Source organism: Dermacentor andersoni, chromosome 3, assembly GCF_023375885.2.
Source record: "Dermacentor andersoni chromosome 3, qqDerAnde1_hic_scaffold, whole genome shotgun sequence".
Taxonomy (NCBI): Eukaryota; Metazoa; Arthropoda; class Arachnida; order Ixodida; family Ixodidae; genus Dermacentor; species Dermacentor andersoni.
The window spans coordinates 160,421,965-160,445,988 of NC_092816.1; the positions used below are offsets into that span (position 1 = coordinate 160,421,965).

The following is a 24,024-nucleotide window of genomic DNA, read 5'->3' on the forward strand; positions in this document are numbered from 1 at the left end:
CTGACGGCACTTTGACATCGTTAGAATGAGAAGTCATACAATGACACACGTGGTCTGCAACGATTGTATGACGCCGCGTAGCTACACATCCATTGCCTTGGCACTCTATGTGTACCAACTCTAATGTATCCAGCTATGCTCATTGATATCGTCCAGCAGGCTCTACTTACGACAAAATTCTTAGCTTCACACGAGGGAAGACAAGTCACACTATGAGGGTACACTTGTGTAATAGTCTTTCTGCAAAAGCCTGCGAGTCACTTTCACCAGCACCTTCGTCAGACACCGAACTAAAATATGTCCTACTGTTTATGCAAGTGGACCTGGAAAGCAGTGAGTAATGCGTGTCACCATCTCAACTACTACAGTAGATCACCATATTGACAGGCAACTTAGTGGTACACCCATGGAATGTAGAAAAAAGATAAATTAAACAAACAAGGCCAGCCAGTGTAGGCAGAGAAAAAAGTCAGTGGAAGACATCGGTGCTACGTACGCCATGGCTCCCATCAGAGTATGTTCATTCAGTCAAATAAATAGTGCATGCCAGAATGAGCAACTATAACTTCATTGTGGAATAAACAAAAGATTTGAATTTGTTCCAAGATAAACTTCGAAAACGCAGACCCATACTGACACTGTACTTATGGGATTCTAACCCACTCAATTTTCACGAGATTAAAGTAACAAAATAAAGTTACGTATGAATGCAACTCGCCAGATTTATAATAGAAAAATATAGCATGCCCTAAACGTTCAGGATCAGAATACGAGACATGTAGAAGTTACCTTCACCAAAGGGAATTTTTTTATATATATATGAGCTTTCGTAATGAAAGTGCTGCATTGTCATTGAAGTTTGGCCTTTATTGGCCACAGATACCAAGCACACAGGGGTGGTAATCTCAAGCAATCACTTTTAGAGGGAATACTGACTTTCAAGGGCTGTGGTGCTGTGCTGCTAAGCACGAGGTCGCAGCAGCCACATTTTGATAGGGTGGAATGCAAACACGCCCATGTGCCGCATATTCGGGGCACGTTGAATATACCCGAGTGGTAAAAATTAATCCAGAGTCCCTCACTACAGCGCACCTCATATTGAGATCATAGTTTTGGCACGTAACACCCCAGAAGTTAATTCAGATTATATGCAACTCTGCATCTGACTTGTCAAAGTATGCGGCAGCGAGCGTTCTTGCAGATACCGAGCTTTCCACAATGCCACAAACGCTGGTGGCCATACACACAGCTTTTGTTTTATATAAGTTCAGGTTATTTTTGAACGCAGTTTCTCAGAAAAAACGTGCTAGTTAGATTTCCGTAAATACAGTGACGCAGAGACTTTTGTTTTTGTACTTCAGTTCAATCCCATTCCACAATGTTGGGCAATGCACATACATACTGCTTGCTTTCAGCCTCAAAGTCTATAAACAAAGCCGGCATTGCAACAGAAGCAGGCTTTAAAACAACACAAGTGTCAACAGGCGACAACAAACACTCTTGGATGTGAGGAGGAAAACCATCAGCATTTTCACCAATTCCCAGTTTCTCACAAAGCAAGAGAACCACGCCAGAAATGCCGTCAATTACATGCAATATATGGGAAACTATAAAAAAATTTCCCATCATGGCTTGCAACGACAGAACAGTCACTTTTCTTTGCTTTTCTATACTGCTGGCTGTGTATAATTGTGCCTTCAAAGCTCATTCTTGAATATTCCTCAATTACAGCACATGTTGTGTCCAAGAAATTTTGCACAGATTGCAGTTCCCGCTCGGACAACATAGCTGTAACTGGTGCTCCAAATAAGCATACATTATCAATTCGAGTCACTTTCTTAATAGGAACATTGCCAAGCAGTCTTTCGCAAAACCTCACCACATCATGCGGAAGAGAAAGCAAATGCAGCGCAAGCTCCAGCTCTCCTTCCAGAGTGACTCTCTCCAGTATTTGTGTCGGAGCTCCTTTTGCTGCCTTTACAATCTTTGTGAGCTTCCCATTCCCTGTTTCGAAGGGAAACGCTGAGTTTGCCCAAAGGGGACCCAGATGCTCCACGCTTGACGTCAGATGGCGAAGCTGGTGGACGTTAAAAGTCATGAAGCGAGTCCCATAGAGGTTTGCAGCTCTGCACACAAATGATTCAAGCAGGTGACCTAGAAAAAATAATTGTTTCATGTAAGAGTATTGTTGAAAGAAAGCTTTGAGTAAGCTTGTCAATGCACGTGTAAATTATCACATCTCCAATACTTTCATCCACTTAACGTGTGTCTCTAACAAGGTTTAAATTAGAGCATCCCCATGTATCAAGAGTAAAACTTTACATAATGGGGGACACAGAACAAATACACTCTGACATAGCTTGAGCATCTATTGTTGTTGTTGATGTTGAGTTTAATGGCGCATAAGCAACTAAGGCTATCATGCGCCAATCGCAAGGTATAATGTAGGAAAAAGCTGGGTAACCTCAGAAGGTCCTTTTCTGATAGAGGACCCCGAGGATTCCAACAAATTAAATAAACACCTCAGCTTTCTTCTCAGACATGAGAAGGTGGATGAGGTGTGTCACTGGATGTAAAAGAGAACAAGGTCACGCTTTACAATTTTTCAAGAAAACCGGCTTCTTTTAAAAAGCTAAATACATGTATTGTCCCAACTAGCGCATCTTCACCTAAAATCAGTGAAGGACGGAAAGGAATACGTTCGCTGTAAAATGGCGTAAAATATTTTTTTCTCAGTGTCTCAAGTTGTCTGCAGGAGAGTAAAATGTGGGTCACTGTAAGTTCGTCTCCGCATTTCTCACAAACTGGCTTGTCTTTTTTTGTCAGCAAGTAGTTATGGGTAGTGTGTGTGTGGCCAATGCGGAGGCGAGATAAGACAACTTCAATAAAACGTTCTTGGTGTGAACATGACTTCCACTCTTCTATGATGGGTTTTACAAGGCGTAGCTTATTGTTCGTTTGATTGTTCCATGCGGACTGCCATTTTTCTTTCAGTTTATGGCACACTAATTTCATGCAATCTCTGTAAGGAATTCTTATGTTTTTTTATTTCCTTATTTCGAGCTTTAGCTGCACTCTCGTCTGCTTTCTCATTTCCACAGATGCCTACGTGGCTCGGCACCCAACAAAATTTGATGTTTTGTCCCCGCCTAATGGCTCCTGCTATGTTGTGTAGGATGTCACCGATTATTGGCAGAACTGCATTCCTAGGCTGAAGGGCTGTAAGTATGCTTAGTGAGTCTGTATAAATGATGCTGTTTTCAATGTTTTCATGTATTATTCTTTCCATAGCCATGGAAATTGCATGACCCTCTGCAGTGAGAATTGATGCACATTGCGGCAGCCGTACGATTTTTTCCCAGCTATACTGTATCACAGCACATCCCACATAGTGTGCAGCTTTGGAACCATCGGTATAAAATGCTGTATATTCCGCATATTTTTCTTTTAGTGCTAAATATTCTTGTAATATATGTTCCTGCGGCGTTAGTTTTTTCTGAAATCGTGTTAATGCGAAGTCAGAAACAGAAGGTAAGCAGTACCATGGTGGCAGTGGTTTGGGTTTCTGGGCAATATTAGGCAGTGTGTCCGTTACATCTAACTTGTAATTTCTCTTCAAAACGGAGAAGGAGTGGTCTTATAGCCTGGGGTTTGTTTGTAAATAATATTCTAGATGGGCATTTGTTAACTATTGGGTAACATATATGTTTTGGCAAGGAACGGATTTTTAGAACATATGAGCATGTCAGCATGCTTCTTCTGTCGGCAAGAGGGGGTTCGTTAGTTTCTACATACAAACTGGTTATTGGCGACGTCCTGTAGGCACCAGTTGACAAGCGTAAAGCTAAATTGTGTACTGGGTCCCGTCGTTGCAAATAAGATGATCTGGCAGACCCATACACTATACACCCATAGTCCAAGGACGGCCGTATGACGGAGCGGTATATTTGTAAAAGGCATGCCCTATCAGAGCCCCAGCGTTTCCGTGAAAGGACTTTAAGTATGTTCAGTGCTCTAGAGGCCTTGTTTTTCAAAGTGTTTATGTGGGGTAGGAAAGTGAGCTTTTTGTCAAAAGTAATGCCGAGGAATTTGTGCTCGTTTTTTACTGGGAGTTGGGTTTCATTAAGGTGTAAGGTGGGATCAGGCTGTAAATCTCGTTTCAGCGAGAACATAACAGCTACTGTTTTCTGTGGGGAAAACTGGAATCCATTTTTATCTGCCCATGCTGATAGTTTGTTTATTGTTAACTGTAGTTGCCTCTCGCATGTTGCTATGTTTGATGATGTGCAAGCAATCTGGAGATCATCAACATAAACTGAATACATAATGGATTTCGGAATTATTTGTGCTAGGGAGTTCATTTTTACAATAAAGAGGGTAGTGCTTAAGATACACCCTTGTGGTACCCCATTTTCTTGACTGAACTTCCTTGAGAGAGTTGAACCGAGGCGCACATGGAAGGAACGGTTGGACAAAAAGTCACGCAGGCAATTTAACATCCTGCCACGAATGCCCAGGTCTGCTAGGTCGCGGAGAATGCCATACCTCCAAGTAGTATCATAAGCCTTGTCTAGATCGAAGAAAACGGCAAGGCAGTGTTGTCTATGGATGAATGCCTCTCGGATTGTGTTTTCAAGTCGAATGAGGTGATCAGTTGTAGAGCACGTTTTTTTAAAACCACATTGATGGATGTCAAGTAGTTCACGGGAGTCTAAAATAAACGTCAATCTAATATTCAGAATGCTTTCGAAAGATTTCGCCAGACAGCTGGTAAGGGCTATTGGCCTGTAACTACCGGGAGATGTCGGTGGCTTTCCGGTTTTCAAAAAAGGTACACTAATAGCTTTTTTCCAGGCCTCCGGTATTTTCCCTTGTAACAGTATCTTGTTAAAAAAATGCAGAAGTACATTTATAGCGGATTCGGAAAGATGTGCCAGCATTTCATAGTGAATTTCATCAGGCCCTGGTGCAGTTTGTTTCCCTGCAGACAGTACTCTAGTGATTTCTTGATGAGTGATTAAACTATTATACGGCTCATTTATGCTGCCACTAATCGGAAGCCTTTGCTTTTCAGCCACGTTTTTATATTTTAAAAATGACTCGGTGTAGTGTGAAGAACTAGAGACTGCAGCGAAATGTTCTCCTAATATGTTGGCCTGTTCCTCTATACTTGTTTGGATGCCAGGGGTTGTCAGGAGAGGAATTGTAAATGGGGAGTAGCTACCATGGAGCTTACGTACCTGCTCCCACATTTTTTTTTATGTGACTGTGCTATTTATTGATGAAATGTATGCTTGCCATGACGTCTTTTCGGCATTACGGCGGACGTATCGTGCTTTAGCTCGTGCCTTTTTAAAGATTAGGAGGTTGTCCTGAGTTGGATATCGGCGAAGGACACTCCAGGCTTTATTTTGTTTTCGCTTTGCTTCTTTGCATCCCCGAGTCCACCACACCTTGTGATTTTGTCTCACCACTCCTGAAGTCTGGGGAATAGCTAAACGGGCAGCGGCTAAAATACAGGTTGTGAATTTTTCATTTAGGTCATCGACACTAAGATCTTCAGAAAAGACTTCATCTAGATTGGCCTTTTCTCTAAACAGTGTCCAGTCAGCTGCTTGGAGCTTCCATCGTCGTGGTTTGTTTGGAATGATTGCAGGTGAGGATGGAAGAGTGATTATGACTGGTAGATGATCGCTTCCATATAGGTTATCTATGACGTCCCATTTAAAATCGTTAAAAATAGAAGGTGAACTAAAAGATAAATCGATACAGCTCATCTTTCCTGAGCTTGGGGAGCAGTATGTTGATTTGCCAGAATTCAACAAACAAACATTATTGCTCAAAATAAAATCTTCTATAATTTGGCCTCTTACGTCTGTTTTCGCGCTTCCCCAAAAACCGGAATGCGCATTAAAATCCCCAACTACCAGATAGGGTTCTGGTAATTGTTGGAACAGGTCCTCTAACTCATGAACGGTTATTTTTAGGTGTGGTTCTAAATACACAGAGCACACCGTAATCGTTTTGTAAGAGAGGAAAGTGGCTGCCATAGCTTCAAATTTAGTTTTTATTTTTACTTCACGAGCTGCAATGCCACTTTGTACAATGATGGCTACCCCTCCTGAGAGCCTGTTTGCCTGCTCTCGGTCACGGCGAAAGACTTTATATTTCTTCAGTACACTTGTATGCTGAGGACCTAAGTTCGTTTCCTGTAGGCACATTGCTACAGGAGAGAAAGAATTTATGATCTCTTTTATATCATTAAAATTATTTAGGAGTCCTCTGCAATTCCAGTGTATTAGGAACGCCATATTGATTTATGTGTGTGGGGTCGGGATACGTTTAATTGGTTTTCGCCCCGTGATTCGGGGGTCTTCTTTATACGCAGTATCCAAGGAGTTCTGCCGTCCCTGTGACGTTGACGGCACGGAACCACCCTGGCTCGTCTCCATCACCTCATCAGAGGCGCTGGAGGGTCGTGCAGACTGCACGTCGGCACTTTTTTCAGACCTCCCCTCGTGGGCAGAGGCCTTGAGGCTTGCCAACTCGAGGGACGGCATAGCCTGCTTTGCGGCTGGCGGAGCAGCGTGAGCTGCAACCACCGGGGGCGAGGATGGCTCCTTCCCAGCCTCACTATGTGTGGTCTGGGAAGGTGCCGGAGGCCGGTGTGGTGGATCGCCCTGTCGCACCACATCGGCGAAGTTCATGTTCGGTTTGAGTGAAAACTTGTTTTTAACTAGGATGCGGTTTCTAGCGTCTTTGAATGAAATGTTCTCAATTGTTTTCAATGTAATGATTTCTTTTTCTCTCTTCCATGAGGGACAAGATCTGGAGTATGCAGCATGGTCTCCTTCACAGTTCGCACAGCGAGGTGCTGCTTCGCATATTTCGGAAGTATGGTCTTTGGATGCGCATTTCGCGCAGGTTTTGCGCCCACGGCAACTCTGGGAGCCGTGGCCAAATCTCTGACAGTTAAAGCAACGTCGAGGGTTCGGTATGTATGGGCGAACTGCAACTTTCGTATACCCAACTTCAATTGTCTCTGGAAGTGTGCAGCAGGTCAAAGTCAAAATTAGGTGCTTGGTAGGTAACTCTTTGTTGTCTTTTCTTATCTTAATTCTCTGAACATTGCTCACATTTTGTTCGGAAAGACCATTTAACATTTCTTCTTCGGAGAGATCCAAAAAGTCAATTTCAGAAATCACCCCACGCACTGTGTTCAGCGATCTGTTCAGCGATCAGCGATCAGTGTTCAGCGATCGAAATTGAGATGGGGATGTCTTCAAACGACAAGATATTAGCAAGTTTGCACACTTGAGCTTTGCTTTGGATTTCTAGCAGTAAGTCACCGCTAGCAAGCTTTGTTACTTTATAGCTAGTGCCTATGGCTTCTTTCAGACATCTTGCAACTGAGAACGGAGATATCTTTCTAGCCGGTTTTTCTGGCATTTCACTGTGTATCACGTGATACTTAGGGAAGACTTCTTTGCTTGTTTGGAAAAAATCAGCAGTGACATCGGTCCGCCCTCTTTTCTGAGGGCGATCTAGTTTGGAGAGAGGAGGTGCCATGGGAAAAATGTATAATTCGGCCGCGGTGCCAGCCACCCACCATGGAGCCCTACAAGGGGACGGGAGAGGAACTTGTAAGCAAGTCCTGCCCACGCCAGCTGCACAGCGCAACTATAAACAAATATGGCTGAACTCAGGACAGCTCACCACACAAGGTTAACCCTAGCCACCCAGGAAAAAAGGGAAAATGCAAGAAGAAATGAGAAGACAGGAGAGTTGTGAGAAAGGAGACAGGAAAGTGAAAGATATAGGGGAGGACAGGAAAAGGCGACTGCCGATTTCCCCCGGTCGGGTCAGGCCGGAGGTGCCGTGTACGCGAAGCAGAGGCCAAAGGAGTGTGTTGCCGCCGCTGGGGGGCCGTAAAGGTCCAAGCACCCGGCATTGACTCAACTCCCAGGATCCCCTTTTCCCCGGACACGGCTAAGCCGCGCACGACTACACGCGGGAGGGTCCAACCCTCGTGTGCTCGGGTCCGTGGTGTCGCAACACACCAAACGCCTGCTGACGCAGACGCCCCTGCGGGGCTTGAGCATCTATTATAGTGTCTGGGGATGTATCTACAATAGTTACATGATAACTGCAGTCCAATACTCAACTTGAGAAAACATCCACCCCTGTTGGCCGCTTCACTATCGTCCTTTCTCTGTCCCTTTTCATGAAATGTATTTCACGCCACAATCAAGCATAGCTATGAAATGTGCACAGATTGAGTGTTTTATCTTCCTGCATCGCATTTTGTTTTAGCATTCACACCAAAAAAAAAAAAAACAGAAAAGAAAACAATGTTGCCATGGTTGTCAATGAGAGTGAAATTGTAATGACTCAGACAGTCTAATTAAAGGCTTCATAAATTTCAGAAGCTATGGCTACCAGAAGAAACCAGCAGTGCACAAAATTAGGATAGTTGGTGTAGCACAGCTTCAGAAGTGCAGCAGTGGAACAAAACAAATGCAGTTCAGAGCACATAAAATGCAACTTAATGTAGTGCAGGACCAGATATAAGTCTTTTCTGACTCTTGTTTACCCTCCTATAGAAGTTAGAGTGTGTGCACAATGCTCCCACATCTGTGCGACCTCAAATACCAGACAAAACACAGCTGCCAGAAAATCGTGCAAACGAGGCTGCGGGAGCACTTTTTCACTGGGTGCACTGCGGGGTACAGGGACATCGAGGGGAATATGCAGAGTGAATGGACGATCAGAAATGCACCTGTCACAGTGGTATATAGCGTGCTGTATAAGTCATGAAAAAAAAGTAGTGTCAGGAGAAAAGCTTTGCACTAGAGGATGCATTTGTTGTACAAGATTCCATCCAGGGACAGGCACTTTTAGGGCCTTTCACTCTGCTATTTGAGTGAATCAGAAGGCTATATTGCAGAGCAAGGTTGAATTCATTGACAAATCCAAGCCTTTGCCATAATCAGTGTCGCTTTGGGCTTGCTGATTACTTCAGCCTGCAAGTATAGTGGTTAGCTAAGATGGAAAATGACCACCTAGCAAGCTTCCACAGAATTGATTGGCTAAGGCACGTACTATGTGATGCTTTGATGATGCGCAAAAGGTTGTGTAGGGGACAGAGTAGTCTCTGCGCCTCTGCTCTAACCAAAGGTGTGCACATTGTTGCTCTTTGGCTTTTCAGTTTGTGTACAGTAAGTATGTAATGTGTATACTGACATAACATTCGCATCATAAGATTACCCTAAACAATGCTCTCGAAAATTTCGATTTTCGTTTACCTATTTCTAATAATGACATCCCTAACTTTGGTCTGAAGCAGACTTGTGACCAAATGGCCATGCAGTATTTTTTTGCCGAGATTAAAAGCTTTTACTCTTGCACACACGTTTAGAGCTAATGCACTTAACAGCTGTCGCTGGGGGCTGCAGGTTTGATGAAGGACCAACTAACGACTATGACAAGGGAACACTGGCAGCAGGAGAATAGTAATAACAGGCTGAGTGGTAAATACTCTTAAATATAGAAGCAAGATAGTCTAAATGCAAGTAAACAATTTACCTGCACACTGAAGATCAGTTGGTGAAATTTCACTCTTGAGCAGAGTGAAAATGGCTTCGGCCAGCATTGACATGTGCCTCCAGAACCGCGGCGGCAGCACTCCAGGTACTGTTGGCAGAGAGTAGTAGAGCAGCCAGTTCTTCCACTCGCTCGCCTTCCAGAAGCACCTGTCTGCCAAGGACCGTGGCAGCCGTGTGAAGCAGTGGGGTGGGCAAATACTCAGGAGACGTTTATCCAGCTTGGCTATAGTTGAAGGAGTACCTGCACAAAAATAAGCCGTAGTTACTACCACAAATTCCATCTATGCCATGAAGAGGATGTTTGCCTCACCTGTTACAATACTTGCAATGGTTGGGAATAGTGCAATCATATGCCCAGTTTCTCAAGTACCAAGACTAGATGTTAACCATGTCTTAGTAATAGCCTAGTTTTCACGCAATGCCATGTGGACACAAACACATAAAAAAACTACAGACTCCGCATAGTATGGTAGCTGTGGCAAGGCCACAAATATTTATAGCAATCCAAGCATTACGCATTACTAAAACGACATGTATTAGTGCTTGGTGCATTATAGCCAATGTTGGCTGCTGTGATATGAAACCTATACTATCATCAATTTTCTTGGTGCACAGAGAAGCACATTGCCTTTACAGTTATATGACATCCAGAGGCTTGCAGTGATGCCTAAAACCAGCAAAAGATGCAGAGAGCGAGTGGGACTATGCTAATCCAGGGACAACCAAATTAGGAAGGCACACTCAGCTTAGACAAAGACACTGCCTCACCAGAACAGGAATTGGCCACTCTGGTACAGTATTTGGCCACCCCCTCCCTTAGGATTCCTACAAATAACCCATGGGCCTCAGTCCCCAGCAGCTACGGAGCACCTGACCAATGCGGTGGTCAACGCAGCAGAGGCTGCTAAGCATCTCTGGGTCTGGACAGGCCGCCAATGGAAAATGACTCTGTCAACCTTTCACAGCCGGACTCTGTCTAGTGAGGCTAGCTTAGTAGGACTCTTTGAGGAACTGTCACATATTGTTTGGGATATCATCGGTCTTAGTGAGACTAGAACTGGTGACGCTTATACGTTGCTGAATAACTGCCATGTCCTCTGCTATAGAGGTCTCCCAGATAAGAAGCAATAGGGGGTAGGATTCCTAATCCATAAGGTCATGGCGGGCAACATTGATGAATTCTACAGCATTAATGAGAGGGTTGCAGTACAAGCCTATGCTCCAACATCCAGTCACAATGATGATGAAGTAGATCGGTTTTATGAAGATGAATTAGCGATGAGAAAAGTGCAAACTCGGTATACTGCAGTAATGGGCAACTTCAATGCAAAAATGGAGAAAAAGCAGGCTGGGGAACAGGCAATTGGAAACTATGGCATCGGTTCTAGGAACGCTAGAGGACAGATGCTGGCAGAATTCACAGAAAGGAATAAGCTTCGAATAATGAACACCTTTTTCAGGAAGCGTAGCAATAAAAAGTGAACCTGGAAAAGCCGTAATAGTGAAACAAGAAGTGAGATTGATTTCATACTGTCTGCCGATCCCAGCATAGTGCAGGATGTAGAAGTGATAGGTAGAATAAAGTGCTGTGGCCATAGGTTAGAAAGGGCTAGGATTCACCTCAATTTGAAGAGAGAAAGAGCAAAATCGGTCAAGAAGAAACAGGTCAACCTAGAGGCAGTAAGGGTAAAAGCAGACAAATTCAGGCTGGTACTTGCAAACAAATATGCAGCCTTAGAACAGAGAGACGCTGACATAGAGGTAATGAATGAAACCGTAATTGGGCTGGATTCAGAGGCAGCAATTGAAGTGAGAGGCAAGGCACCAAGGAAACCAGTAGGCAAGCTCTCCCAAGTAACAAAGGACCTAATGAAGAAACGACAAAGAATGAAAGTGTCGAATTCAAGAGATAAGGTAGAATTCGCGGAACTGTAAAAACTGATCAAGGCGAAAATAAGTGATAGTCTTAACTATAACATGAGAAAGACTGAAGAAGCCGTAAAAAACAGACACAGCCTGAAATCAGTGAGAAGGAAACTTGGCATAGGACAAACCAAGATGAATGCACTAAAAGATGAGCAGGGTAATACCATCAATAATCTTGAAGGTATAGTAAAGGCAGTGGAAGAATTCTGTACTGACCCGTACAGTGCCCAGAGGACTCGGGAGAACTCCATTCAAAACAGTAAAGAACAGAATACAGAAACTCCTATAACTCGCGATGAGCTGAGAAGGGCCTTACAAGACGTGAAACAAGCAAGAGCGCAGCAGGAGAAGATGGAATAACAGTCGATTTAATCAAAGATGGAGGAGACATAACGCTTGGAAAACTGGCGGCTCTTTATACGAGGTGACTATCGACTGCAAGGGTCCCAGAAAACTGGAAGAATGCAAGCATTATACTAATCGACAAAAACGGAGACGTTAATGATGATGAACATGCAGACGCTGGTAATACTGCAATGACGTGTTCAAGTTTCTTTAAGCCACATGCTTACCATAGGTCTTAGAACATGCAAGTCACAGAATATCGCGTAAAATTAAAGAGGTACTAACAAAAATATTGGATTGTGTCTTTTCTGTCAACAACTCAGCCGACAACTCAGCAATCAGCTGTTTTATAACTAGTTCAACCCAGCTCGGCTAAATCTGTCAATTTCGGTTACGTGTACTTCTTACACAAAGGCATTCCTACTGTAGTCTGTAAACATTTCCTTTTCAGTGCTATTTCCAGGCAGGTATCCACAGTGGACCAATTGCAAGTTTTAGTGGGATATTTTTTACAATGCTCGGCACTTCCCAGTATACAGGAATGGTTGATTGTCCCCTTTTTTTCTTTTTCTGCAATTTAGGGCATGGCAAGCGCATTGCATTACATAAGTATTCTGACTTGTGCGCAGGATATGTAATATTTCCAAAAAAAAAAGAAATGTTTGTATGTGTGTAACATCAGTACCAGCTAAATCATGGATGTTATCAGGCATACTCTTGTCACATGCACTGCAAGAGCGAATTGTTATTTCCCTTCAAAATTGACTTATCTGAACAAAATATAGAATTCAATTACTCCACTTTAACAAGTGAGCACAGGTACATACCGATGTAGAACGGCTCCTGGGAGTTTGCACTGTCCAGCCAAAACTCGGTAAGCTGCCTTGTCACTCCAAGCAGCACACAGTGCATGTAGTCAATTGCCTGGCTCAACACTGGATTGAACAAATTAAGGTTCATCAGGGGCGATGGACCCTTGATGCCATTCACTGGCATATTCAGCTCAAGGGCATGATGATGATGATGTGTAGTGTTTTATGGCGCAAGGGCCAGGTATGGCCAAAGAGCGCCATGACAAATGGTAGTGTTAACGATGTATTATGGAAGATGTGACCTGGCTGTAAAGTGGCCTAAAAATAGTCGCTGTAAGTTGCGTAAAATCTACGTGCTATAAAATTATGGCGATGATTAATGACGAAGACTGTGAAGATTAAAATCCATCGTAAAAGAATGATGCATTGTTTAAAATATGCGAGACGTTAAATTGCTTACAGCACTACAGCCTCGCCAGAGCCCTTGAACCACAAGGGCCTAGAGGCATGTGCTTATTAAAAATAATTATCGCAGCGACATCCTCAGAAGAGAGGAAGCGCTACGAACGTGTGGGGCTAATAACATGCAACACAACATCTTTCAAAAAACCTAAGACGGCGTTGGTGTCAAAGAGTGGTTCTGGACCAAGTAACATAACAGGATGAAGGGGGATGTGGTGCCTGTATGCTAAGAGAAAATGTTTTTTTCTTTCGGGTTCGGCTTTCCGACACTCCAGTAGGACGTGGAGGACGGTCAGCCTCTCCCCGCATCTACCACAGGTTGGAGGCTCGTTTCCCGTGAGTAAAAAGTTGTGTGCCAAAAGTGTGTCCTATTCTTAGGCGGCAGAATAGCACATCTGTCCGGCGGCATTTTGTTACAAGAGGCCAGAAACCTAATTGTGGCTTTATTACATGCAGTTTATTATTTATTTCTTCGTCCCACATGCGTTGCCAGTGGCTTCGTAGTTTCCTTCTTAAGAAAGGCTTCAGGTCTGTGACAGGGACCGAAGCAGTAGGATTAACTACATGCAATGAGATTGATGTGGCCATCTGGTCGGCTAGAACGTTTCCCTCGATGCCCCTATGTCCAGGCACCCAGCATATGATCACATGTTGGTTAGATATATATGCTTTGCACAGTGCGGAGTAGAGCTCATTAAATACTGGATTTTTGTGATTACAGAAAGACATCAAGGCCTTCACAACACTGAGGGAGTCCGTATAAATAATTGATTTCTGGAGTTGTGATTTATTTATATGCTTTACGGCCGACAGCAGTGCGTAGGCCTCAGCCGTAAAGATACTAGTTTCCGGGTGCAGTACGTCGGATTCCGAGAAGGATGGACCGACGGCTGCATAGGATACCCCGTCGTGTGACTTTGATGCGTCTGTGTAGAACTCCCTGCAGGAGTATTTGTGCTGGAGTTCCCGGAAATGCATCTTGATTTCAATCTCTGGGGCATGCTTTGTGACTTCCACGAACGATATATCACATTGTATGAGCTGCCACTCCCAAGGAGGTAGCAGCTTGGCTGGATGCATTAGGCGAAGCTCGAGGAGTGGAACGTGCATTTCTTCGCTAAGCTCCCTCACTCGCAGCGAGAAAGGCTGTCTTACGGACGGACGATTGCGAAAGAGTGTAGCACATGTCATGTCATTAATGGTACTAAAACAGGGATGTTGGGGGTTTGAGTGGACTTTCAGAAAATATGTATGGCTGATGTATGTTCTCTGCAGATGAAGTGACCACTCATTTGATTCTACATATAAGCTTTGTATGGGACTCGTTCTGAAAGCGCCAGTGGCCAGTCGGATTCCTAGATGGTGGACTGGGTCTAGCATCCTTAATGCGCTCGGGGCGGCAGAGTGGTAAATCACGGCGCCATAGTCTAGTCGTGATCGAATGAGGCTTTTATAGAGATTCATTAAGCACTTCCTGTCACTACCCCACGTAGTCTGGCATAGAAGTTTGATTATGTTCATTGTTTTTAGACACTTTTCTTTGAGATGTTTAATGTGGGGGACGAAGGTGAGTCTGTAGTCAAGTATGACACCTAGGAATTTGTGTTCTTTGTTTACAGGTATCTGTTGTCCACGCAGTTCTATGCAAGGATCTGGGATAAGTCCTCTCTTTCTTGTAAAAAGAACACAAGAGCTTTTGTTAGGATTGATCTTAAACCCATTCTTGTCTGCCCACATTGACACTTTGTTCAGGCCATGCTGTACCTGTCTCTCGCAGACTGCGAGGTTACAAGATTTGAAAGCTATTTGAATGTCGTCCACATAGACAGAGTAAAAGATGGCGGGTGGTAGTGAAGCACGAAGCGTGTTCATTTTCACGATAAATAGCGTGCAGCTGAGCACGCCTCCTTGGGGTACACCCGTTTCTTGCGTAAAAGGACGTGAGAGTGCATTGCCGACTTTTACCCGGAAGGTACGATTTGACAGATAGCTTTTTATTATATTAAACATATTACCGTGGATGCCCATTTCTGACAGGTCTCTTCAGATTCCGTAACGCCACGTTGTGTCATACGCCTTTTCCATATCGAGAAATATCGATAGGAAGAACTGTTTATGTATAAATGCGTCCCGGATATTCCCTTCAACACGCACGAGATGATCGGTTGTGGAGCGCCCTTCTCGGAAGCCGCACTGATAAGGATCAAGCATTTTGCTCTGTTCAAGGAAATGAATGAGTCGCCGATTTATCATTTTTTCGAACACCTTACAAATGCAACTTGTGAGGGCTATCGGGCGGTAACTTGCCACTGAGGAAGGGTCTTTGCCTTGTTTCAAAACAGGGACTACAATGGCTTCCTTCCACGCGGTTGGAAGGTACCCTGCATCCCAGATGGTGTTGAAAAGTGTGAGTAGTGTAAGTTGCGTGTCATTGTGTAAGTTTTTGAGCATTTCATACATGATTCTATCAGATCCTGGTGCGGAACTCTTGCATGCGCTCAAGGCAGCTTTCAACTCGGCAGCACTAAAAGGGCAATTGTACGGTTCATTCTGTCGGCATTTATTGATGAGTGGCTTGCATTCTTCTATTTGTTTATATTTTAGGAAGGATTGCGAATAATGATTTGAGCTTGATACACTCTCAAAGTGCTCCCCAAGTGAGTTGGCCTGGTCTTGTAGGGTATCGCCTTCTGTGTTTACCAAAGGGAGTGCATGTGCTTGTCGCCCTCTTATCCTATTGACCCTGTTCCAGGCTTTCGCCTCATCCCTGAACGAGTTAATACTCGATAGAAACATCTGCCAACTTTCTCGTCTGGCCTGTCGGCGGGTTCGCCTGCCTTCGGATTTTACTTTTTTAAAGTTGACTAGATTCTCTGCAGTGGGAGAAGCGCGTAGCAACCCCCACGCCCTGTTCTGTTTTTTACGAGCGATCCTACAATCGTCGTTCCACCATGGGACACGTCGTTTGCAGGCCAAGCCTTTTACTTCTGATATGCATTTAAATGCGACATCTATTATGAATGCTGTAAAAAACTCGACTGCAGCGTCAATTCCTAACGAAGACAGGTCAGCCCATGAGATACTAGTTAGAGATCGAAATTTCTCCCAATCAGCTGTCTCAATCTTCCACCTAGGAGCGTATGGTGGATATTCGTTTTCTTTATATGATCTTAGCAGTATAGGGAAGTGGTCGCTACCGTAAGGGTTGTCGGTAACTTCCCATTCAAGTTCAGGCAGTACAGACGGGGAGACTATACTAAGATCTATTGACGAAAAGGATAGGTTTGCAAGAGAGTAATATGTGGGTTCTTTCTTATTGAGAAGGCACGCTCCAGAAGAAAAAAGGAACTGTTCAACAAGGCGGCCTCGCGCATCTATACGAGAGTCGCCCCACAGGGAGCTGTGCGCATTGAAATCGCCAAGAAGAGCATAAGGTTCTGGCAATTGATCGATCAAGGAGTGAAATTCAAGTTTGTTCAGTTGGTAATGCGGGGGTATGTAAAGGGAGCAAATGGTGATGAGTTTGTTTAGTAGGACAACTCGAACCGCCACTGCTTCAAGGGGCGTTTGTAGCTGTAGAGGTTGACACGCAATACTTCTATGAGTAAGAATCGCAACACCACCCGATGATGCGACGGCATCATCGCGATCTTTGCGAAACGTAACATACGTACGGAGAAAGTTTGTGTGTTTAGATTTTAAGTGTGTTTCCTGTAAACACAGCACTTTTGGATTATGTTTGTGGATGAGTTCTTGCAAATCATCAAGGTTTCTAAGGAGACCTCTGATGTTCCATTGAATGATTTGTGTATCCATGTTTAAGGTAAATTGGTGCTGTGTTTACGGAAACGGAGTGGATGCCTTATATTACAGAGCCCTTTCGAGGCCCTGTAATAGGTGTTTTGTTCTTTTTGAAGCGTTCGAGCGATTCTCGACGCTCCTTAGGCGTTTGGTGCGCCTTGGGGACAGGTGTAGTGTCCATTGCCTCGTGTGAGACGCCAGACAAGCGCTCTTGCGAGCGAGAGGTTTTCAGATGGAGTCCCGCCTTGGAGGGCAAGACCCCTGCGCCCACCAGCCCGGAGGTCGATGGGGCTCCCAGAGGGATTTGGCTGCGCTGGCCGTTGCCAGCGCTGGAAGGGGCCTCGGAGGTTGGGGCAGCGTCGGCTGCGTCCACCTTCGGGGTCGATGGCCCCGTCTGCTGGGTAGACGGAGCAGCGCTAGCTGCCACCGCCGCGGGGGCAGATGGCGTGACTGCCGACTCACTGGTTGTGGGTCGGACAGCCGCCGGAGGCCGTTGTGACGCTGCCCCCTTACGCGCCACATCGGCAAAGCTACTCTTAGACAGGTATGCTACCCGCCTGCGTGCCTCTTTGTACGTTATGTTTTCTTTAACTTTGATTGTGACTATGTCTTTCTCTTTTTTCCAGGACGGGCACGACCGCGAGTATGCGGCGTGCTCGCCTTCACAGTTTACGCAGTGGAGAGTGTTTTTGCAAGCTTCAGAATTATGTTCGTGGGCACTGCACTTCGCACAGGTTTGACGGCCTCGGCAGCTCTGCGAACTGTGGCCGAAGCGTTGGCATTTGAAACATCTAAGGGGATTTGGCACATATGGCCTAACACGGAGCTTGATGTACCCGGCCTCTACAGACTCGGGCAGAATACTTGAGCCGAAAGTCAATACAAGGTGTTTGGTCTTGATTTCTTTACTGTCACGCCTGATCTTAATTCTTTTAACATTGATTACATTCTGGTCACTGAAGCCCTCCAAGAGTTCATCCTCAGTGAGCTCCAGCAAGTCATCGTCCGAGACAACACCGCGGCTTGTGTTCATGGTACGGTGCGGGGTTACTGTTAATTGGGTCTCTCCAAATGACACAAGTTTCGGCAGCTTCTCATACTGCTTCTGATCTTGGAGCTCCAAAAGGAGATCGCCACTTGACATTCTGGACACCTTATATCCTGTACCGAAAACTTCGGTCAAAGTCTTGGAGACAAGGAACGGTGAAATGGATCGCACTAGTTTGTCTGGTTTTTCTGAATGAATCACGTGGAATCGGGGAAAGTTGAGGACTTGTCGTCCGAAAAATTGAAAGGTATCTTCGGTGCGCCCTCGTTTCTGAGGGCGATCAGGAAGTTTGGGGAAAGAAAGTTCCATGAAAATGTATAAAAATTCGGCAACAGCGCCGACCGCCCACCACGGAGCCCAACGAGGGGACGCGGCAGAGCTTGCATGCAAGTCTGCACGACGCCAGTCGTACGCCGCCACTATAACCAAATATGGTGTACCCAAGGTTGGATAACCACACAGGGTTAACCCTTGCCGCCAAGGAGAAAGGAAGTAAATAGAAGAGAGAAGATGACAGGAAAGGTGGAAAGTAGGAGAAAGACGAAGATTGTAGGGAGAGAGAGACAGGAAAAGGCGACTGCCGATTTCCTCCAGGTGGGTCAGTCTGGAGGTGCCATCTATGTGAAGCTGAGGCCGAAGAGGTGTGTTGCCTCCGCCGGGGGGCCTTAAAGGTCCAAACACCCAGCTTCAGCTCAACCCCCAGGATCCCCTTTTCCCCAGACACGGCTAAGCCGCGCACGGCTACACGCGGGAGGGTCCAACCCTCATGTGCTCGGGTCCGTGGTGTCGCAACACACCAAACGCCTGCTCACGCAGACGCCCCTGCGGGGAGCTCAAGGGCAAGCTTCATGTCTCTCAGGACCCCTTCTTCTGTTGTCAGTGCAAAGTTCGTTTGGATGTAACGAGGAGTACCTGCAATGAAGGAAATGCCCATAAATTTTTTTACATACACCTAAAAATACAAATATTTATAGGAAATCCCACAATGTTTATTACAAGTGTGCTCATAGTGACATATTGGTGCTTTGTAGGGTACAACGTAGTAGGTTGCCTGACATTTACATTAATGCGATGCAGCACCTTATGCATCTCATGGCCCTTCACAAGTTAAACAGTAACAGGTAGTGACATGAAAGCTATGTTGTCAACTGCAAGCAATTTAGTACTTTCAACAAATATGTGCACAGAAATGTGAAGCATATGTTCTCTTTATTCTAGCAAGAATCTGCATAAATATAGAATGCTTGCAGGAAAGTGCCAGCCAATTTGTTCATCGTGTACTTGTCTCCATCGTGCCTTTCCGTCCTTTGTATGCTGTCGCGCCGGGCACATCATGGATTAACAACTAGCCCAGCCTCACACCTTGCTTCAGTAGATTTCTAGTTCATCACGTTGCACTGCACCAAGAACAGCCTGAACAAAAAGATTTTAGCATGCTCTAAGTCACCAAAAGGCCTCAGTGCAAACATGCCACTGACCTATATACAGCCCACTTGACATGACTTTGGTGAATCAGCGCACTTGGGAAAAAACACGAGTTCACATGAAAATGAATTATGAAGACATACACATGCACTGATGTATGTCCAAATGTCCAGGAGCAGTCCTTTTTTTCCAAGTGCACTGCTTCACCAAAATCATGGGTACCCAACTAGCCCATCAGTACCTATAAAGTAAGCCCGAATAGATCGGTTTTATCAATACACTAAATGCTACTGCCTCTGTACTGTGCTACCTTTTGTTACAAGCTATTGCCCACAGTGTAAATCGACAATGCAGCACTGTGTCCCCCCACTATAAAGTTGTTGCATAGCAGTTGCACTTCAAATAGGTGAACGCCGGAGCAGAGAGAACTTACACACCACTCCTCTATGGATGCTGTAAAACACAACATAATGCAGAGCATGCACCGCACTGTCAAAACATGGACAGAACTTTCGCATTCCATAAACTAGCTTAAGAAGAAAACCCAATGCAAGGAAGTCGCAAGTCCCCGCAGGGGCGTCTGCGCAAGCAGGCGTTTGGTGCGTTGCGACACCACGTACCCGAGCACACGAGGGTTGGACCCTCACGCGTGTAGCCGTGCGCGGCTTAGCCGTGTTCGGAGAAAGGGGGATCCTGGGGGTTGAGCCGATGCCGGGTGTTTGGACCTTTAAGGCCCCCCGGCGGAGGCAACACACCTCCTTGGCCTCTGCTTCACGTAGACGGCACCCCCGGACTGACCCACCCGGGGGAAATCGGCAGTCGCCTTTTCCTGTCCACCTCTCCAATCTTCGTCTTTCTCTCTCGCCTTTTTCATCTTTCCTGTCTTCTCTTCACTTCTTAGTACTTCCGTATTTCCTGGCGGCAAGGCTTAACCTTGTGCATTATGCCCAACCTCGGGTATAGGTATTTGGTTATAGTGGGGATGTACCGCTGGCGTGCGCAGAACTGAATACTTCCCGTCCTGTGTCGTCCCCTGGTTGGGCTCCATGGTGGGTGGCGGCCATCCCTGCCGAATATTATTATTACTTATGGAATCAAATTTCCCTCCACTCCCTGATCGCTCCATCAAGAGGGGGCGCACCGAAGATTCCTTTAACTTCTTCATGAGTCACAAAGAAACATTCCCAAAATACCATGTCATTCACAGTCAACATGAAAGCAAGACAGACCGAACAATATCTCCTTTTGTTGTGGCAAAATCATTGGCAAACTCCATCGGCCCAGGTTACAAAGTAACTAAAATGGGAAGCGGCGATCTTCTTCTTGAACTTCGTAACAAGACACAGTACAGTAAATTGTCAAAACTAATTGCTTTTGGGGACATTCCAGTTTCAGTAGGCCCACACAGATCTTTGAACACTGTCCGCGGTGTCGTCTCTGAAGATGACCTGCTTGATCTTAGTGAAAGTGAGCTACTTGAGGGATGGCAAGATCAAAATGTAGTAAAGGTCCAGAGAATAACGATTAGGCGCGACGGCAAGGAAATCCCCACAAAACACACAATCTTAACTTTTGGAACTAGCACTTTACCAGACTCAATAGAAACAGGATACTGCAAACTCCGTGTAAGACCATACATCCCTAACCCACGCCGATGCTTCAAGTGTCAGCGGTTCGGGCACGGTTCACAAAGCTGCCGAGGGCGCACTACTTGTGCAAAGTGTGCATCAAACGAGCACTCATCTGACACTTGCACTTCCACCACCCATTGTGCTAACTGTGACGGGGATCACCCAGCGTACTCCCGTTCTTGCCCATCCTGGAAAAAAGAAAAACAAATCATCGAAATCAAAATCAAACTGAACCTTTCCTTCCAAGAGGCGCGCAAGCGCTTCTCGATGAACCAGTCTAGTCCGTCTTACACCGATGTGGCGCGCCGGGGGGCAGCGCTACATCCTTCGGCGGCCGCCCAAGTCACACGGAGCGTGACGGCGGTCACGCCATCAGCCCCCCCGGCTGGAACAGCCAGCGCTGTACCGGCCCCCACAAAGGAGGACCAGCAGACCCTCGGGCCTGTTGGACCCAAGGCCACTGCGTGTGCAGATAGGCCCACCACCCCCGCGAACCTGCCCGCTGCGCAGGCGCTATCCACCGCCTCAGACGAGGTGATGGATACAAATACCAATCCTGCGTCTCAGACGCCGAAGGAACGGCGCAGCTCCCTTGAGCGCGCCCGGAAGTTAGAGAGATCGCGTTTCACGGGGCCTGGAAAGGTCTCGTGAGATAATATAATCCATATTTCTTAGACACACAGCACAAAACACGTACATTATGGATACACAGATAATACAATGGAACGTCAGGGGTTTACTCCACAACCTAGACGACATTAAGGAACTTTCACATAGGTACACCCCAAAGGTGCTGTGTGTCCAAGAAACACATCTTAAACCTTCACAAACAAACTTTCTCCGACAGTATGCCATTTTCCGGAAAGACCGCAACGAGGCCCTTGCCTCGTCGGGCGGTGTGGCCGTAATAGTAGATAAGAGTGTTGCTTGCCTACAGTTACCCCTTAAAACGCCCCTAGAGGCAGTGGCAGTCAGAGCAGTGCTTTTTAGTAAGCTGCTGACAATTGCATCTTTATACATTCCTCCCAACTGTCAACTCTCCAAAATTGAATTTGATAGCTTTATTCCGCAACTCCCGGAACCCTACATTGTCGTTGGAGACTTAAATGCCCATCATACCTTGTGGGGCGACTCTAGGTGTAATGCCAGAGGGTGTCTGATTGAAAATTTCCTATTCAGTACGGGTGCATGCCTGCTAAATAAGGAGCCAACCTTTTACAGCGTTGCACACAAGACATTTTCATCTATAGATTTATCCATTGTTTCAAGTACAGTCGTGCCGTACTTGGAGTGGAATGTACATAAGGACCCATACGGGAGTGACCATTTCGCGATTGTTTTAATATTAAGGAAACGGGACGAATGTTCTCCACATGTACCCCAGTGGAAAGTTGACTCAGCCAACTGGCAGCGATACGGAGAACTAACATATATGACCTGGGATGATATTCGTGCACTCAGTATTGACGATGCAGTCTCATATTTAACCGCATTTATTCTCGACGTAGCGTCAATATGTATCCCGCAAACAAATGCATCGCCTAATAAACGACGTGCTCCCTGGTGGAACGATGAATGTAAGGAAGCACGAAAGAAACAGAATAAGGCTTGGAATCAGCTCCGTGACTCTCCGACTATCGAAAACCTTATCAGCTTTAAGAAAATAAAATCAGAAGGAAGAAGAACGCGCCGCCGTGCCAAAAGGGATAGCTGGCAAAAATATATTTCCGGCATTAATTCATATACAGACGAAAGAAAAGCCTGGAACAGGGTAAACAAACTAAAAGGCCGTGAAACTCATCCACTACCATTAGTAAACACACAAGCAGACACTCTTGAGGAACAAGCTGATTGCCTAGGAGCATATTTCGAGCACATTTCCAGTACATCTCATTATACAGATACATTCCTAAAATACCAGCGACTGGCAGAACAGCTGCATTTGAGTCGGAAGGGCACATCCAATGAAGCATACAATCGCCCATTTGGAATGGCTGAGTTCCAGGCTTCACTGAACTGTTGCAACAAATCCGCTCCAGGAAGTGACAGAATATTGTATGAGATGATCAGACACTTACACCCTGAAACCCAAAAAACACTACTGTCACTCTTCAATTCCATGTTCTCTGCCGGCTACATTCCTTCTGCCTGGAAAGAAGGAATTGTAATCCCTATTCTCAAAGAGGGCAAGGACCCTTCCTCACCCAACAGTTATAGGCCTATAGCTCTGACAAGTTGTCTATGTAAATTATTTGAGAAAATGATTAACCGCCGCCTCATCCACTTTCTTGAAAGCAACAAGATACTCGATCCCTTTCAATGCGGTTTTAGGGAGGGTAGATCCACAACAGATCACCTTGTCCGCATAGAGACAAATATCCGAGATGCCTTTGTCCACAAACAATTTTTTCTATCAGTATTTTTAGATATGGAAAAGGCATACGACACAACCTGGCGCTATGGATCCTCCGTGACCTGTCTGAAATGGGAGTTCAAGGCAACTTGCTGAACGTGATTCAGAGTTACCTCTCCAATCGCACGTTCCGTGTTAGAGTTGGTAACGCTCTGTCTCGTCCATTTACTCAAGAGGCTGGTGTTCCACAGGGTGGTGTGCTGAGCTGCACTCTTTTCATTGTCACAATGAACTCGATCCAGACTGCCATACCACGCAGCATGTTTTATTCTGTATATGTGGATGACATCCAGATAGGTTTCAAATCATGTAACCTAAGTATCTGCGAGCGGCAAGTACAGCTTTGCATAAATAAATTCTGTATGTGGGCGGACAAAAACGGTTTCAAGCTAAACCCACAAAAAAGTACATGCGTCCTGTTTTCTAACAAGAGAGGTATACTTGCGTACCCCGCAATAGATCTAAATGGAGAGCGGCTATCTGTGAGCCATGAACACAAATTCCTAGGAATCATTTTAGACAGTAAGCTTAATTTTGTACCCCACCTGAAGTATCT

At 45.4% G+C, this 24,024-nt stretch overlaps 1 protein-coding gene across 1 annotated transcript; it reads right to left on the reverse strand.

The window, feature by feature from the left end:
* Positions 1 to 1,458: 1,458 nt before the first annotated feature.
* LOC140216578 (uncharacterized) lies at positions 1,459 to 12,872 on the reverse strand. Its single transcript, XM_072286947.1, has 3 exons — positions 12,704 to 12,872; positions 9,586 to 9,846; positions 1,459 to 2,154 (listed from the first exon to the last, which is right to left on the reverse strand). Exons 1-3 carry the CDS (start codon positions 12,870 to 12,872, stop codon positions 1,583 to 1,585), a joined length of 1,002 nt encoding a protein of 333 aa, XP_072143048.1. The 3' UTR covers positions 1,459 to 1,582.
* Between the last annotated feature and the right edge of the window lie 11,152 nt (positions 12,873 to 24,024).